This window comes from Mesocricetus auratus, unplaced genomic scaffold (genome assembly GCF_017639785.1).
Source record: "Mesocricetus auratus isolate SY011 unplaced genomic scaffold, BCM_Maur_2.0 Super-Scaffold_100003, whole genome shotgun sequence".
Taxonomy (NCBI): Eukaryota; Metazoa; Chordata; class Mammalia; order Rodentia; family Cricetidae; genus Mesocricetus; species Mesocricetus auratus.
In genome coordinates, this window is record NW_024429188.1 from 10,948,862 (window position 1) to 10,968,100 (window position 19,239).

At 42.5% G+C, this 19,239-nt stretch overlaps 1 protein-coding gene across 4 annotated transcripts in view; it reads left to right on the forward strand.

Moving 5' to 3' along the window:
- The window catches only part of Clcn4 (chloride voltage-gated channel 4), a 66,200-nt gene that overhangs the window by 43,625 nt on the left and 3,336 nt on the right, over window positions 1-19,239 (forward strand). For all 4 annotated transcript variants that reach the window (XM_013116433.3, XM_005074155.4, XM_013116434.3 and 1 more), the window contains exons 9-12: window positions 148-693; window positions 3,356-3,542; window positions 4,531-4,929; window positions 11,450-11,666. In XM_013116433.3, the coding sequence (XP_012971887.1) occupies window positions 148-693; window positions 3,356-3,542; window positions 4,531-4,929; window positions 11,450-11,666 (1,349 nt within the window). The remainder of the gene's footprint in view (window positions 1-147; window positions 694-3,355; window positions 3,543-4,530; window positions 4,930-11,449; window positions 11,667-19,239) is intronic.

Below are 19,239 nucleotides of genomic sequence, written 5' to 3' on the forward strand. Positions count from 1 at the left end.
ACTAACAGAAACTGATAAAATGAGTGGCATATACCTTTTGCTTTAGTCTGTGTCTTTTATGCCAAGTGCTAACAGTTAACTGCTCACCCAAGGCTCTGAGCAGTCCTTTCTCTGGTCATTCTCTCATTTTCTATTTGTTCTTCTCAGGTCAGTTACTACTTTCCCTTGAAAACCTTGTGGAGGTCATTTTTTGCAGCCCTGGTGGCAGCTTTCACACTGCGCTCCATCAACCCTTTTGGAAATAGTCGCCTGGTCCTCTTTTATGTGGAATATCATACACCCTGGTATATGGCTGAACTCTTCCCCTTCATACTTCTTGGAGTCTTTGGGGGTTTGTGGGGAACCCTCTTCACACGCTGCAATATCGCTTGGTGCAGGAGGCGTAAAACTACCAGGCTGGGGAAGTACCCAGTTTTGGAGGTCATTGTGGTGACAGCCATCACTGCCATCATTGCCTATCCCAATCCGTACACTCGCCAGAGCACCAGTGAGCTCATTTCTGAGCTGTTTAATGACTGTGGGGCTCTTGAGTCCTCTCAACTCTGTGACTACATCAATGACCCCAACATGACTCGGCCTGTAGATGACATTCCAGACCGGCCAGCAGGAGTTGGGGTTTACACAGCCATGTGGCAGCTGGCCTTGGCACTGATCTTCAAAATAGTCATTACTATATTTACCTTTGGCATGAAGGTAAGTGAAGTAGAAAGAAGGTGGGAAGGGCATGTTTTTCTGGGTACAGCACATTGTTCTCCAGAATAAAATTACAACTGGAAGAAGAGGAACATTGACCTTTCTTGACTGCACTTGGTCTTTTAATCAAAAGAAAGCAGTTCTCTATACAGCAAGCGTATGAAGTAGAGATTTTATTCCCGTTTTCTTTTTAAGTTATTTTTTTAAGACAGGGTCTTGCCATGTAACTCTGGCTGACCCAGACTTGCTATATAGACCAGACCAGCTTTGAACGCACAGAGATCCCAATGCCTCCCAGGTGCTGGTATTAAATACATGTGGCACCATATCTGGTGTAGGTGGATTGGTCCAACCCACTGTACAAGATATTTATGAGATACAGGGATGGATACCAAGTAACCTCATTTCCTTCTTAGAAGCATAGATTTACCTGCTGAGTGAGTGATGGCAGACAGTGGACACATGAAGCCCAATTTGACCTCCATTTCAGTCAGTAAACATCCTTTGAAAATTGTCTGTGTCATGAACTAGGTCTGAGAGGTACAGAACCCAAAGCAGAATGCTGCCCTGGAAAGGTATATGGCTCTGGAGAGACACACCCAATGCCCGCATTTAGAGAATATGTACTGAACAGCATATATGTTACATCATCATCATGACTGCACAGAGTAATTGCTCCCCTGTCTGGATTTAAATAGGCCAATGGCATGGTCTGTTTTCTTGCTGTCATTTGAGAGCTGTGGATAATAGCACATTCTTCCATTTTTGGAGAGAAAACAGGATCTTTCATTGTGGTTTGAGGCACTGATTTAACCCTGCCCAGCCATACATACCTCCAAGGGCACTGAGGTATTATTGCTTTTTTTTTCTCTTTGAGATGGTGTCTCACTGTTTAGACCAGGCTATATCTAAACTTGTTATCCTCCCTGCCTCTAGCTCTTGCAGCCATTCATGTGTTCTCTGACTGTGGATTTACCTATTCTGGATATTTTATGTAAATGGAATGGATTATGCGGTCTTTTGTATCTGGCACATTTCACTCTGGATCGTGGTTTCATCCAATGTTATTCCATGTTCAAATACTTCGCTCCTTTTATTGGAGCATTTCACTATTGTAGTATTTTATTCTATGCATATTCCACATTTTCTTTATCCTTTCACCTTTTGATGGACATTTGGATTGGTTATGCCTCTTAGCTGCTGTGAATTGTACTATTATTTCTATTTATTTATTTGGTTTTTCGAGACAGGGTTTCTCTGTATTGTTTTGGAGGCTGTCCTGTAGACCAGGTTGGCCTCGAACTCACAGAGATCTGCCTGTCTCTGCCTCCTGAGTGCTGGGAGTAAAGGCATGCGCCACCAATGCTCAGCTCCATTATTTCTATTTAAAAACGTACCAGAATATACCATTCATACAGAGTTGGTCACAGCTTAATGAATTTTCACAAAATATGCATATGTGTGGCCATTACTACTGTTGTGTGGTATTCTATAAATGTTTTCTTTTTACAGATTCTCAGAAATAATGATTTCATAGGGCATAGGGTGGCTAGAACTCAAGTAGATGACTCACCCTTACTCTTCAATTCCTATCAGAGGAGTTTGTCTTTGTATTCAAGGGAGATGATATCAGCACCCTTTGTGCTTACTAAGAAAGGCCTACTTTGAAGTTAATGGGGATTCAATGATGTGGAGGAAGGGAAATTCAGAAAGAGACAGTTTCTCAAAGATCATTCCAACCTCTAGAAATTGTGCAGGAGGTTGCCTCCTCCTGCACTTCAGTGAGGTTGAAGATCTGCCTCCATGCTCAGATTTATGGCCACTGTGGTGGTGAGAGGAGCAGCTGCTGTGAACTCTCTAAGCTTGTGTATTCTCATTGATCATGGAGAGTCAGGGCTTTTGTAGCACATATATGATCACCAGCTAAACCAGCATACATTTTCATTCATAAAAGTAGAAAACTCACCACGACCAACTACTATGAGGCCACGCAGTCTGCTTCCTTGCTGCCCCTAAGATGGCTGAAAATATTCTGAAAGCTTCTTGGAAAATGGGCTTAGTCAAGAAAGGGAGATTTTTTTCCTCTCTCTCTCTCTGATAAATGTCCAGCCAGCACCCTTTGAAGCAGGTACTAAGTCTTTGAAAAGCCTTTGGAGGATCCAGGACAGCTATTGTGACCGCAATACACTCGGGTTTCTTTTTTTTTTTTACCTGGGAGCAGTTGAAGGCCTTTCTCATCTATTCTCCTGCTGTGGTTTGACATTTAATTTTCAAAGCCAGTGTGAGTGACACAGCTAGGGGAGTGAGAAAGTGGTGAGAGGCTCAAGTGACAGATGCAGGCTTGGAATGTTATCTTCAGTGAAGCTTATCACTCTTTAACGCACAGCAGGCAAAGGGGCTGACTTTTGAAGGGGAGGAAATGAAAGTGTCAAACTGTGTTCTTTTTGAGTTGCAGTGAAGTTCAACAACTAAGCAACTGAGCAGGTTAAGTCATTTGCCTCACCTTTTCCAAGCTTACTTGTTTTGAAGAACTGTGTATCCTTTGAAGACCTAAGCCACATGCAAATATGTGGGGGTGGGGGACTCTCACTTTCCCTGGGACTGGGTGGTGGAACTGGGCCTCCTTGTCTCAGGCTACCTTTTCTCTGTGTGCTCCTTCGAGATTCCTTCAGGCCTCTTCATCCCCAGCATGGCTGTAGGAGCCATGGCAGGCCGGATGGTGGGAATCGGTGTGGAGCAGCTGGCCTACCATCACCATGACTGGATCATCTTCAGGAACTGGTGCAGGCCTGGAGCGGACTGTGTCACACCAGGGCTTTATGCGATGGTGGGAGCCGCAGCCTGTCTAGGTACAGCCTTAGGTGGAGAAGGGGGAGGGTAGGGTGCTGATCTACCTTAGAGGTCGGACAAGAAAGAAGAGATGGACTTGATCACTGCCTTCACTCGGGATAAGGGTAGGCTGTCCTCTGGTAGCAAGCAAATTACTACATCTTGGTAGCTCGTGTCATGTCACCACACACACACACACACACACACACACACCCCTTTCACATGTTACCAGAAGATCCTCCTCTGTCCAGTCATTTAGAGGCCCCCCCACACCCCTTTCACATGTTACCAGAAGATCCTCCTCTGGCTAGTAGTTCAGAGCCCAGGCTGATGAAATCTCTACTGTCTTACAGCTGTACCATCTAGAATATGGCTTCTCAGCAAGGAGTGATTCCGCCTCTGGTGATATTTGGAGATGCTTTTGCTTATTATAACTATCAGTGCCACTTGTACATAGTGGGTAGAGGGCACAGATGCTACTCCGCTTTCAAGCATAGCAACTTCTTGATAACAGCACCAAATATCTCATGTACCGAGGTTAAGAGAACCTGGTTTAACTTTATTGGAGTAAGATTTGGTTGCAGTTACCTTTGAATACCTAGGGATTCAAAGCCAGATTCCTGTCCAACCTGATATTCTTAATAGTCCCTCCAAAGTTTTGACTTATGAGTTGCTTGCACAGTAAAGAGCCTGGATAGTCAGGTAGGATCCACTCATCAAAGGGCCAGGCACATGACCTGGGAGTATAGACACCCATGTCCCTCATGTCCCTCATTGGAGTGGGGCTCCCTGTCAAGTAATACAGATCCCTGATGCAAAGCTGAGTTTAACAAAGCCTGAGCCCAGGCATCATGCGGGACTGACTCCATGGACCAAGTATTAGGAGCACAGAAAGTTATCAGTAGAGAGCCTGCTTGAGATGAAATTGTGGTCTGTGACCTTGTCTGTTTTCACAAATCACACATTCATGGGGTCTGTGCCAAATCTCACTGTCGTTTTCTGTTATAGGTGGAGTGACTAGGATGACAGTGTCACTGGTGGTCATCATGTTTGAACTGACTGGAGGCTTGGAGTATATTGTGCCCCTGATGGCAGCTGCTGTCACCAGCAAGTGGGTGGCAGATGCCTTTGGGAAAGAAGGGATTTATGAAGCCCACATCCATCTGAATGGGTACCCATTTCTCGACGTGAAGGATGAGTTCACCCACCGTACTCTGGCCACTGATGTGATGCGGCCCCGAAGGGGTGAACCACCGTTGTCGGTACTCACCCAGGACAGCATGACTGTGGAGGACGTGGAGACACTCATCAAGGAGACAGACTACAATGGCTTTCCTGTGGTGGTCTCCAGAGACTCAGAACGCCTCATCGGCTTTGCCCAGAGGCGAGAGCTGATCTTGGCTATAAGTGAGTACAGACAGGGAGGCTCTCCTCTTTCCCTCAGAGGCCCCAGAATCAGCACATGGATCCCAGGGAGTTCATTAAGTCAGGGACTCCCTGGAGAAGCCCATAATATATCATTCAAGTCTAAGTGGTTAGTCCTAAACCTGTGTTCATATGGGTAACACTAATTGGAGTCTCGGGAGGCAGAGGCAGGCGGATCTCTGTGAGTTCGAGGCCGGGCTGGACCGACAGCCTCCAAAACAATACAGAGAAACCCTGTCTTGTAAAACTAAAAAAAACACTAATTGGAGTAAGTAGGTTTGTGTGTATACATATGTATATGCATATATGTAATAACTATGGAAGAAAACATATGGCAGGGAAAAGGAGGAGGTTGAAAGGGAAAAGGAGGTGTGGAAATGATGTAAATACAGCGTACTCATTATGATTATGTATTTATATACATAACATTCATTCTGATTTAATGAAAAATCATTTTTAAAAAGCCAGAGTCTTCCAAACTCTGATTTAAGCCTATTTGTTACCTAGGATCAGGTTAAGATACAAGTTCTGAGGTGGGAGATGGTCAAACACTTTTAATCCCAGCACTCAGGAGGCAGAGACAGTCAGATTTCTATGAGTTCGAGGCCGGCCTGGTCTACAGAGTGAGTTCCAGGATAGTCAGTACTACACAGAGAAACCCTGTCTCAAAAATCAAAATGGAAACAAGGCTACAAATTCTGATTGAACTAGCTTGACCCACTGAGGCTGAGACTCTATATTCCTTGTGAGCTTCCCAGGAATGCCAATGTTTCTGCCTCCAACTCAAATTGTGAAGAGCCAAGGTTTAAAGATTTAAACTCAAGCCCTGGTTGGAATGTGGTTGCTGTGGGTACAGGAAGCCATTGGGGGTCTATATCTGCTAGGAGGTGTACTGCCGCTGTTGTAGTTTTAAAAGAATTGTGACTAAAGCTAAAAAGAAAGGAATGCTGTAAGAACAAAGTTGAACAGCGTAGCATAACTTATGTCAAAAATGAACTTTCAGATAGTATAGCCAGCCCACTGAAGTGGTAAGTTTTCTCTGGTACCTCACTCAGCTCTGCACGAGTCTTTGTTTCAGTCTCTGCCATTATTTCGAATTCAACCAACTAGGGGACCACATGGCTTAGCAAGCAGCATCATTCGAAGTTAGTTCGATGTGATTATGTTTTTCTAATGTTTTAATTGAGGCCAGTTACCCTGAGGGTCAGACTGTTTTATTTGGGTAACAGAAAGGAATGATATACAGGTGGGTTGTTCCAAAGACAGACTGTTCAAGGAAGCCAATATATGGATCCATTGTGCCAGGGATGGCTGCAATGGAAGGAAAGCAAGAAGCAGTCCTGGGTAAGACTTGTAGAGAGAGCTCTAGGCAAGGAGGCATAATGTGCCTCTCAGGACCAAAGTCCTGTGGACCTCAGGATGCAAGCAGTTGCAAGGGCCAGTGTAGTCCATCTTCCCATGCATTATAAACAACATGCCCTGCCCATCAGCAGTCTTGCTCCATGATCTGTGTATTACCCCTGTATCACAATGGAGACAAGCCTCTGGAACTTTTGTGACCATAGGCAAGTGTTATGTTCCACCACATCTTCCAGAATGTTCCTGCAGTGTAACAATGAGATCTTCTTCCTCCTGCCTGACTGCTGATTACCTCACCGTGTACACATCTTCACCAGACTACTGTTTCATCCTATGGCCCTTTGTTCCTATTTTCCAGGCACTTCCTTTTCTATTTTTGAACCCCCTTCCCATCTTAAAATATATTTAAGACATCTTCCTCTAAAGCTTTCCAAATGTTTGTGTAGATAAGCACTGCCTTGTAATTTTAATGGTTAGCTTACACAGAAAACAAAGTTTGAGTTTACATTTTAGGTACAATGGCAAATTCCTATGTGAGTGCTCAGAGATGTTTCTTTTTATATAGGTCCTGTCTTGGGACCCAGTGGTGCCTTGAGGGGTAAATACTGCCTAACAAATAATAAGATCATTAAAACGTTATTTAATTAGGGTCAGATTTGTTTTAAAATAATATAATCAGCAGCCTTTAAAATGCATTCAATCCCCCCCAAATCTTTTACACAAAGGTTGAGTTTAGAAACTGAAGTAATAAATGTCACATAACCCATTACCTATTGTGCTGCTCCAGGCACACCTGCTAAGAGGCATCTTACTAATTTTGCTCAAATGCATAACTGTAATCAAGTGGGAAGTGATAATTGGCATTAACTGGTTGGAGAAGAAATTTAAGCTCTGCAAGCCTGCACCCTCTCAGAAGCTATGTTTGGAATACCGGAAAAGGCACCACGCAGTGTAAATCACATTTCTGTGCTTTCAGTTAGGCCCATCACAGTGCAGAAGCTGCTATTTCTATGGCTTTCTGAAAGAAGAGGGGTGCTTTGCTCTAGGGAATCAATTAGACAAGCTGTTTTCCTAAGCCCTGGAAACAGAGGGATCACCACATTCTGGTGGTGAGATTCAGGACCTGGATTTGAGGAATTCTACGCCCTTGTATGAATATCAGGATAGGACATTAAACATGGCTAAAAACTCTTCCATGCCAAATTCACTTTTAAGGGGATTAGAAACAGCTTTTGTAAGGAACTTTCAAGAAAGTTATCACAAGTAAAGAATGAGAAATGAGGAAAATAAGGATTTTCTTCCATTCTTTTCTTCTGAAACTTAAAAATATTTTTTACGTTAACAAGCAAAGTAATGGATTTCATAATAGTGTTTTCACACATATGTGTTATTATGTTTTGTCATTCATAATCCATCTCTGGGATGCCGGAGCATAGCCATTGCCTTTAGATTAGAGAGTGATGGTTAGTACCAACTAATGGCCATCAGAGTTTATAAGACAATGGTGCTTTGTGTGCGACTCTTGTTCAAACTCCTGGCAAGTGGATTTTACCTCACATTACTCTTTGCAAATATGAAGATCCTTCTGTACTCAGAAGGACTCAGGCTTTTCAAGTCCTGGCTTCTGCAATTAAGCAAGTACAGATTCCAAGAAGACTCGGTGGGAAGCCACAGAGATGATTAAAGAAATGGAAAGTTAGAGTTCTGGGGATGAGTTAAGGGAGTTCTCAGGTTTTTCATCTTGTGGATGACTTAATAATGATTCTCCAGCATATGGAAGATGCTTATTTGCATAAAGGGATCCACCTTCAGGACCAAATGAGAAGATAGTAATCAGATCTGCCAGACAGACTCTGTAAGTGTAGAGGTTCCTGTCTGGAGGCACTGTTAATTATTGGAAGGGTCATGAGGAATAGTGGTGTTAATTACTTTCTGCTAAGTGTTAAAATACATGGAATGTGTAAGATTTATCCATGCCTTGGTTGATAGTGTCTTTTAAAATAATCTGCTTTTCTTTCTATGTAGTCTTTAAATCAGGTCATACTGCAACTTAGCACGAGAGTGGTTACTCCCAATTTTCCATTTTAACCTTACTTGTTAATTGTGTTTGTTTTATGGGAGCATTCTTAACCCACTGGATGATAGAGCATTGCCTCACTGGAAACAATTACTCTACAGTAAAGGCTTTTAACCTTAATACCACTGACATTTGAATGTGCTTCCGGCTGTCCTGAGCACTGTAGGGTTTTGAACATCATCCTGGCTCTCTCTCCACTAAAATCCAGTGGCATTCCCCTTTCTCTTTTATAACAACCAAAAGGGTCTCTAGACATTACTGAACTTCCCTGGGAGTGGGGCCAAAACAGTTAAGAGTCACCACTCTGAAGCCACTTACAGGCTTATTGGGTGTTTGCTTATTTCTAAGTTGTAAAATTTTCTTGTTCTATCACATTATGTGAAATTTGTGTCACCAACACAGTATTAATTACCCTTTTTGCAATTGACATTATTGCCGCTCGGAAGCAGAATATGAGGTTGAGCAGCTTTAGCAGGTGCTCATAAAATATACATCATTTTAAAAGGAGCTGTGTCTACCCAGACTAATTCTAGTACAATATTATGATGAAGCCATCTACATTAAACCATCGGAAGGAACATTTAAGTGCTTGAACTCTCAAAGATGTAAAAAATGAAGTTTTTTGTTAGATTTTAAAAATAAAAGTAATACAAGCTCTTATAGTACAGAAAAAAATGGAAAAAATTTAAAGGTATCCTCATTCTCACCACTGCTAAACAGGGCCATCAGTGCATTTTCTTCATATCTTTTGTGTGTTAAAAACTGTATGTTTGGGGATTGAAGATGGGACTTGGAGGTATATGTATAGCACCTACTTTTCTAGAGTTGAAGCCTTAATGCAAATCTTATAAGCTAGTTTCAAAGTGACCTAGGAAAGTCATTCTGAAGGGAGCAGCAATTGTCACTCACCCTTGCCTTGTGGTGGATAGCCACAAGGGCATTCCTTTTTAATGCCTCCTCCCTTCATGAAATAGGCTCCATTCTACAAGACAAACAGATACATTGACATTTAGTAGATCTTATCCATTCATGCATATATGCATGCATGTGACAAAAATGTTTTGTGTTAGGGCTAAAAAGATAACGCAGCAACTAAGAGCACTTTCTTCTCTTCCAAAAGAACCAAGTTCAGTTCCAAGGACCCATGTCAGGAGACTCACAACTGCCTGTAACTCCAGTTTTAGAGGCCTTCTTCTGCCTCCACAAACACACACAGTCATACACACATGCACACACTCACACACACAAATCAAAAGGAAAATAAGTCTTTTCTTTTCTGAGACAGGGTTTCACCGTGTGCAGCCTTGTCTGTCCTGGAACTTGCTCTGTAGACCAGGCTGGCCTTGCACTCACAGAGGTCCTCCTGCTTCTACCTCCCGAGTGTTGGGATTAAAGAAAGGTATGCACAAAAGGCGTGTTCCACAACTACCCAGCAAAAATAAATCTTTAACAAACTGTTTTGTGCCTACTGCTTAGATATTGTCTTAGCACAAGTGATACACCAGTGAGCCAGTGAGCAAGACTTCATTGATTGTGTATCTGTTACTATCAAGGTTTCAAACAGTATCAGTAGATTCCAAGGAAACATGAGCTTGCTTTTTATTTCAGCAACTGGGCTGGATGGTTTTATGAGGGGCTTGGCAAATCTGTGTGATCAGTTCTTGATTAAGGGTTGTGACTTGATCCAATCCTGATGTTCAATCTGATTGCTAAAGTGGATGGAAATTGTGTTATGTGGGACTTTAAGAGAATATATTGGTTTGTGGAAATGAGCAAATAAGTATGTAGTGAATATGGTCTCTGTGCCTGAAAACTTTAAGACAGAACCCTTTGGATTAAGAGACAAGAGCGCAGTGTGTAACCTGTAGTGGTGATTGTATAGGATCTGCAGTTGAAAATATGTTGTACGTCAGTGCCATTGGGTATTTGTGGTTGAATCACATCCCGTTTGATGTAACTAGATTCAACCTGACCCTCATAACGTTTAGGCATTTGCCCAGCAGGTCCTCCTTTTCTCTTTATAACAGAGCCCCCCTTTCAGACTCAGCCTGACCCCTGATGCTGCCAGTTTTCCATTAGAGTACTCTATAGCACTAAATGGTCTTAGAGGAGGCAGTAAGAAATTTTGAAGGAACAATATAGGTGAATAGTAGTCTTTGAGAAGGGTAAGGACTGCACTATAGGAACTGGGATTCAATTTTAAGGCAGGCCCGGCTGTACATTTTCCCTAACCTTTTCCCACGAACTGAAAGGAAGATTAAAATTCCAACAGAAGGAAAATGGCCTTGGAGAAATACCTTGAGACCGAAGGATTTATTTCATGTGTGACTTAAAATAGCTTGGCTTTCCAGCACTACATTAAGCTGTATTTCTAATGAATTCCGGTTACCCTACTTTCTCTTCAGCTTTGGATGACTTTGCCTACAGACAGAAATAGACTGATTGCTACCATAACAGTTTTACTATCTTTCTTTGCGAAATCTATGAAATCGCACATTTTAAAGAGAGGAGAATCAAGAGGCAGAGAGATGCAGCTTTTTCTGGTGTTATTTCTTTGGTCCCAAGGGTCATATTTGGGATTGAACTGCGTTTCTGGGCTGCGAGCCTGGGCAAGTCTTATTGGTTTCTCATACCTCTAGGATTCATAATGCCATTTAAGCCAGTTGTAAGCTCGTTTGTAAAAATCAATGTGCTAAGGTTACTGGGCAGTGAAATGAGGTTTCTTATCTTCACAAACGTGGGCCCATGGAGAGATGGTGTAAAAGCGAGGATGAAGGACTTTTGGTCATTTGGGCTGCTCTGGAGTCTAGGGGAAAACAATGGACATCTGAAAAGTACCATGTTGGTAGGGACCCATCATGTTGGTAGTGAACATTCTTTTCACAGCAGGGTTCCCCTCTCACAGGTTCACAGATGTTTGGCTGAAGTACTTGCTATGACTGCGCCTTTTGCCCTCTGAACCCCTCTCTGTGAGATTCTGAGATGCTGCATGAGGGCAGGTGGGGGTAGTTAACTACAATATTTTTGGGCCTGGCTTAATCATTTTCCCTCTCACCATTATTCTAGAGAATGCCAGACAGAGACAAGAGGGCATTGTGAGCAATTCCATCATGTACTTTACAGAGGAGCCCCCTGAGCTGCCTGCCAACAGCCCACATCCACTGAAGCTGAGGCGCATTTTGAACCTGAGCCCTTTCACTGTCACAGACCACACCCCCATGGAGACAGTCGTGGACATCTTCCGGAAACTGGGGCTCCGGCAATGCCTGGTGACACGGAGTGGGTGAGTAGCCAGACAAGGGAAGAGAGAGTGCGCTGTGGCCAGGATTACTGTGTCTGCCCTTAAGGAACTCATGGTCCATTGGGGTGAACCAGTCCTTGAAAGATGAGGTGAATGTGTAGAGAAGAAAATGTACAAACTTTTGCTTTGTCTTCTTATAGGTGAGGGAATCAACAACACAAATATCAAATAACCATGACAATACCTAAGGTGTAGTTCTCTGAGGGCCATTGTTTAGGCTCAGAGGTGTGACTTAAGTTCTATAACATCAGAAGACTGTACAGAGAAAGGTGCTGGAAACCCCCTTATCTATGCACTATATTCCCAGCTTGGAGGCTGAAGATAAGAGATACTGTGTAGCTTTTGATATCCAACGTAGGGTAGGCCTTTGTAGAAGCCAGGGGCTGAAGTGTTTTAACATGATCTACCACTCTAGAGCCAACACACTCCAGTTTAACCCAGTAGTCTTCAATAAGGATTCTAGAGCCAACACACTCTAGTTTAACCCAGTAGTCTTCAATAAGGATGTTTTTGTCCTGCTGGATCTAGCAACAACTTTGGATGTCACAACCTGAAGAAGAGGTATTTATAGTTGTGTAGTAGGTAGAGGTCATTGGTCAGTGCTACTAAATATTCTATAAGGCACAACATATTTCCTGCGACAAAACCACAAATTTGTTTTTTTTAAATAAAAAACTAGTGTCATAGTGGAAGGATCCTGTGTTGAATATTGAGGATTCTCACTCATTTGACTCTCTCCTGGTGATCTAGTAATAATGTACAGTCTGCAAACCTTCAGTGTGCACATTTACCCGCAGAGCTTCTAATTAGCAGGACAGGATTCTCCTTCATTCAGACTGAAATCACACTGCCCATGGGTTTCAGAGGTGCTCTCTACTTTTTCACACTTGAGCATACGTTGGAGTGCCCTTCCTAGACAGAGGATAAACCTCCAGGTGAAACCCTTTTTTACATTTTCTCCCCCAGAACTTCTGGTCCCAGAGGTCTTGGGTAGGGCCTGAGAAGGGGAGTTTTTAACAAGTTCCTAGGGATCCCATTTTGAGAAACACTGAATGAATATGTGTACTTGGGCTTCCAGCATGGAATAAATACTGCAATGATTGCCCAGGTCATCTCAAGTGTATAGCAGTTTCTCTTTTCCTTTAGAATAGTCTGATGTCAGTTATCATTGGAATTTCCAGTTCAGTCAGGAAATTCTGCCCCCAATGCCCACTTACACCTCATGGAGCCCTTGAGGTTTTCCTGTGAAGATCTGGGTGCTGAAATTGGCTCCGAATGTTCTAAGAGAAAACAACTCTCCCTCTCTCTCTCTGACTCTACATGTTTTAAACAAATACAGATGCTGATACGTTACTGCTGGCAAGGAATCCTTGTTTGTGGGGCCTTTCATCTTCTTCTCTTTGGGCTCTCAGCCAGGGCAGACCCGGCTCAAGCCAGCTCATGGCTTTGATGCATTTCATCGCCATGTGCCTTCCCTGCTCTAGTGGAGGACAGTCTGAGCCTGTCCCTGGACCTGATTGTCTGCAGGCTATCTCTGGACCTGGGGTCCAGAGTATTCATAAAACTAGACTAGGAACCAGAGATGCTTTGTACACAGAGTGCTGGAATCTAAGTAACCTTCAAGTACTAAGATCAAATTTGGGTGACTTTTTCCTCCTAGTGGTTCTAGAAAGGAAAAGCAAGTTTGGATGATTATATCAGGTTTCCCTCATCCTTGTTGGGTACCCCTCATCCCCTGAGGGATCTGGGCAAGCATAGGTGTCTCAGAAGACACCAGCTGCTCCAGTCTGCAGTTTAAGTCCTTTGTCATAAATCTGGTCATTTGTAATTCACTGTATTTTCACAGAGTACCACTCAAAAGAACTGTAGTTCACTTGATTTAAATCAAATAGGACATTTACTGCCACTAATGAAGGCTACTGGGTTTGATGTTGCTTCCTTCTGTGTTGGTGTTTTGCCGCCGCAGGTCAGGGCATAATTTACGCTCGAAACCAAGGCAGATCTAGAACACATATTTCCTTAGTGCTCCTGGAACCAATCTAATTTGTAGACTTTATAGTCACAGAACTTTATGAAGAGGTTTTCAGAACTATACATGCTTGATTTTTTGTTGTTGTTATTGGTGGTGGTGGTGGTGGTAAGGGGACTGATCTCACTAAATTGCCCAGGCTGGGCCCCAAGATTCTGGGCTCCAGTGCTCCTATTGCCTCAGACTCCCATGAGCCAAGACTATAGGCCCATGTTAGCTGTGTTAGATCTTTTGATTCTATTTCTAGGGCTAAGATAATAAAGCATAAAGGGTATGTGTAGAGTTTCATCATTTTGCAGTTGATAATGGCCATAATTTTTGCACGGAGATATTGGCCTAGTTAGCGTTTTTACTGAGCATCCATTGTAGCTGAAAATTGGAGAAGGCTCAAAGGGGTTTTAAAACAGAAGTCCAGGAATGTAGCTCAGTGACATATCACTTAACATGTGCACAAATGCCCCGAGTTCCATGCCCAGCATCGCACAAAATGTTAAAAATAAAAGTCTCTTCAAAACAACTCTGAGATACCATCTTACACCTGTCAGAATGGCCAAGGTCAAAAATACTGATGACATCTTATCCTGGAGTGGATGTGGAGAAAGGTGGGAGTGAAAACTTGTATAGCCACTTTGGAAATCAGTATGGAGATTCCTCAGAAAAATGGGAATAAACCTACCTCAAGACCCAGCAATTCCACTCTTAGGCATATATCCAAAGGATGCCCATTCATACAACAAGGACACTTGCTCAACTATGTTCATAGCAGCATTATTCTTAATAGCCAGAACCTGGAAACAACCTAAATGCCACTCAACTGAAGAATGGATAAGGAAAATTTAGAACATTTACACAATGGAATACTACTCAGTGGTAAAAAGCAATGACATCTTGAAATTTGCAGACAAATGAATGGATCTAGAAAAAACAATCCTGAGTGAGGTAACCCAGACTCAGAAAGACAAATATAATATGTGTTCACTTGTAAGTGGATGCTAGACGTAAAGCAAAGGACAACCAGCCTACAGGCCACAACCCAGAGAAGCTAGGTAACAAAGCAGACCCTAAGAGAGACATACATGAATCCACCTAGGAAGGGGAAATACATAAATCTCCTGGGTAAATTGTGCTTGTGGCAAGTAGGGGATAGGGTGGAAAGGGAGAGGGGAGGAGCAAAAGGGAGTGGGGAAAATGTATAGCTCAGTTTAAAAAATTAATCTGGCACTAGTGAGATTTCCAGAGATCTACAAGGATGACAACAACTGGCAAACTAAGCAATAATGAAGAGACCACCTTAAATGCCCCTCCCTGATAATGAGTTTGACTACTTCCTTGTATGCCATCCTAGACCCTTCAACCAATGACTGATGGAAGCAAAGGCAGACACCCACAGCTAAACACTGAATTGGAACCCAGTGACAGAGAGAGAGGACTGATGAGCAAAGGGGTCAAGACTGGCCTTATTTAACCCACAGAAACAGCGGACCTGAACAGTGGGGAGCTCTTGGACCCCAGACTGATGGCTGGGAATACAGCATGGGACTGATCCAGACCCCCTGAATGTGGGTGTCAGCGAGGAAGCCTAGGCATTCTATGAGGCCTTGGGTAGTAGATCAGTATATATCTCTGGCACACAAATGGACTTTGGGTGCCCATTCCACGTGGAGGGATGCTCTCTCAGCCTGGACTCTTGGGGGAGGACCTAGGCCCTGTCCTGAATGAAATGACAAACTCTGGCAATCTCCCACGGAGGGCCTCACCTTCCCTGGGGAATGGAGTGGGGATTGGGTGGGAGGCTGGGGGGTTGGTGGAGGTGTATGGGAGGAGGAGAGGGAGAGGGAGCGGGGGTTGACATGTTAAGCTACTTTGTTTCTAATTTAAATTTAAAAAATCTAAAAAATTATAATAAACAAACAAATAAAGTCTCCTGGGCCTAGTGGCTCCAGCCTGAAATCCCACATACTCAGGAGGCTAGGACAGGTGAATGGCAAGTTCAAGGTTGCCTGGCATGCGCAGTGAGTTTAAGATCAGCCTGGGCTACTTAATGAGACACTATTTCAAAAGAAAAAAAATTGAGGGTTGTGAACATGACTCTGTGATAGAGCGCTTATACCTTGTCCTCTACTAAGGAATAAGGAATAAGGTATCCAATTTAAGTAGCATCACTCAAGGTAGGTGTTCCAGAGGTAGTTGTCATGATCATGTGTTTTCAAATAAAAAGTAGGTGGCAGAAGCTGAGTGATCTCATTAAACTGAAGTACTGCTTACATGTTGAAGATGGTCAGCTGTGGATCCCTTGCCATTGAAAGAGCAACTATGGATATTCTGTCTCTGTGAGCTGATCTGGTCAGATTTAGTTCTTGATCATGGTTTGCTTAGTTGCGTATTATAACTACATGCTATGAGCTTCATAGCTATTTTTTCTTGATTTTGAAAGAACTCCAGATTCCAAAAACTTGCAAATACTCATGCTTTTTTCCACTTTCGGTTAGTGGTCCCTTGGACTAGAATTCTTTCACTTGTCCTTTATTTCTGTCACCATATTTTAGCATCTGAATGGAGAGGTGGACTTTATGTAAGTCTGTGTGGTCCTGCCTTTATTTTTATTTATTGATTTTTCTTTTACGGCTACTATTTTATAATAATAGCAAGAATAATTTAATTATCATCTTCATTATTAATAATAAGAAGAATTGTGTGTGAATGTACATATGATACGTTTGTGAGAGAGTGTGAGTATGGATACATGCATGCCACAGCTCATGTGTGCAGGCCAGAGGACAACTTTTGAGAGTTGTTTTTCTCCTGCCTTCTTGTTTGAGGCAGAATCTCTTTTGTTCCTTTCTTGCTGTGTACTTCAGGTTGCCTTCTCTCTGTCTTTCCTCTTGCTGTAGAAATGCTGGGGTTAGAGATGCATGCTATTGCATCCTGAATTTTTTCTCACTTGGGTTCCAGAAATCAAACTCTGGTCTCAGCCTTGCATAGCCAGCACTTTTACTTGTTAAGTCATCTTGCTGGCACTCCTAAAGCTTTATTGAGATAATTGCATAACCTGCAATTCACCCATTTAGAATGTATAATTAGGTAGTTCAAGTAGAAAATGAATTTTGCATTCATCATCACTATGAAAGCCAAAACATTCTCATTACTTTACAAGGAAAGTTTGTATCCCTTAGTTGTTATCTCATGTGCTAGTACTAGGCAACCACTGATCTAGTGTCTTATCTTTGTGGATATGTCATATCGTGGTATGTGTGCCCCTTCTGTGACTGGCTTGTACCACTTGGTATAGTATTTTCAAGTTTTATCTATGTTGAGGCTTGTGTCAGTACTCCATGGTGTTAGTGACAGAATAGCTTTTCATTGTACGGATAAGCTGCTCTTTATCTATTTATTCTTGTATCTATTCATTCTTGTATTGATAGACATTTGGGCTGTTTTCACTTGGGGCTATTGTGAAAGAAGATTGGTGTGTACGTTGCTAAGCAGACATGTTTTCAGTTTTTTGACTAGATAATCAGGAATGGGGTTGCTTAGTCATGTGGTCCCTCATTTTATTGATTTAGTCATTCCCTCCCTCCCTTTTAGTTTTGGAAGTGGGTCTCAATAAGCGGTAACATTTGATAGTATCTGAAGAAATTTTGGTGATCACAGTTGTGGGGGGGGCAGGGACGAGCAGCAGTGCTGCTAGCAAGTGACAGTTAGAATCTGGGTAATGTACAGGACAGGTCACACCCTACAAAATGCCCCAGTTTTCATTAGCATTATAGTGGAGAAGTAATGAGTGAAGCCTTGGTGGAGTACAGAAAAGTAGAGAGTATCACTTAGAACAAGGTTAGAAGTCATTTAGCTACAGCTATCTAGGAGGGATCCTCATTGGACACTCCCAGTTGGCTTTAAATGGTGATGTCTTCCAGCATCAAATCTCCTTGTTAGCTCTGTTGTATCCTTGAAATTAATTAGTACTGGCAGAATGAGAACAAACTGTATCTGACCCCAAGGAAGAAACTGTCTGTCTTCTTTACCTGGGGCATCAAAACCTCTGACATGGCTCAGGCCTCTGGAGTATTCATCTCAGAAGTTACATATGACTCTAAAGACCCAAGGGCAATATTTGAGGATGCAGTGGTATTTATACTGAAGCATGGTGATTGACCAAATACTGGATAACAGTGCTACTGGGAAAATCATTACCTCTCATTGGATGAATGCAGGGGCCCTTATTATGGCAGTTGATCCCTAAGCAGCTGAGATAATTGAGTTGGAAAAGAGTTACTAGCTGAATCCAGGCTCTCTCCTATGTGAGAAGCCCAGAGTGCTTCCCTTCCCTTGGCAGTAGTCAAATTATGGGTGGCTTCCCAGGAGAAGTCAGTATGCCATTACAAGAAGAGTGTCATGTTTGGTTCCATCAGGTAGTTTGAAGACTAGAACAACATATGGAGAACCCACTAAGTTCACTTAAGTTAGTTCTACATAGTATACATGTTTTAGAATTTCACAAGATAAGGAAAGGGAAGTATTCAGAGGGAATTGTTTTTTATCACAATTGTCCAATCTATCATTCAAGGAGATAAGCCTCGGTGAAACTGGCCCTGCTGGTACCTTGCTGTTACACTTAATTCAACCACCATGTCTGTGGCATTTTGTTACAGCAGTACAGACTGAGTGATTCTAAGACTGCAAGTCAGTTTGGCTGATTTGGCAGAGCAGTTATCTGTTCCACTAAACAACTTCAATTCAGTTTCACTACATTGTGAGCCATTGCAGCCATATGTTTTGCAAAGTGTGGTGTCTTATGCCTGGTAATCCTAATACACAGGAACCTGAGACAGGAAGATTGCCTTGAGCTTGAGGCAAGCCAAGGCTATATAGTAAGATATATATATATATGTATATATATATATATATATATATATATGCCAGTCATAATTCTGAGCAGAGGCTGCTGTGGCTTGCTTTCTGATCCTTTTCCCCCCATCGTGATGGAGCTGTAGCAAACAATTATTTTCATACTTACCTGGTAATGGAATATTTTCTAAAGAAATTATTCACATTGTCTTTGTAGAAAAATTAGCTTTACCAACGGGGCATGATTTGGTCTCACAGAACATTATTTAAGTACTTAATAAAACAATTATGGCAAGGTTGTCATGGGTGTTTGTTTAGATGGGCACAGTATCATCGAGGAGCCCTATTTGCATTCCAGTCTCTGTTCAAATGGGCACAGTAACATTCAGGGAGCACTATTTACACCCCAGTCACTGTGAGCTGTGCTCCCTAGGTTTGTACAGTTCATATAACCCTATCTATACTAACAACCCTGGGAACTGGGTTTCTGGCTCAGTTGGTAAAGTGCTTGCTATGCAATCATGAATTTGTATCTCCAATACCATCACAAAAGCTTGGTGTGGTATTGCATATCTGCAACCGTAGCACTGAATGGGAGGTAGATGGAGCAGTAAACAGGAGGGTCCCTGAAGCTCATTGATTCCCGCCCAGCTGAATCAACGACCTATAGGTTCAAAGAAA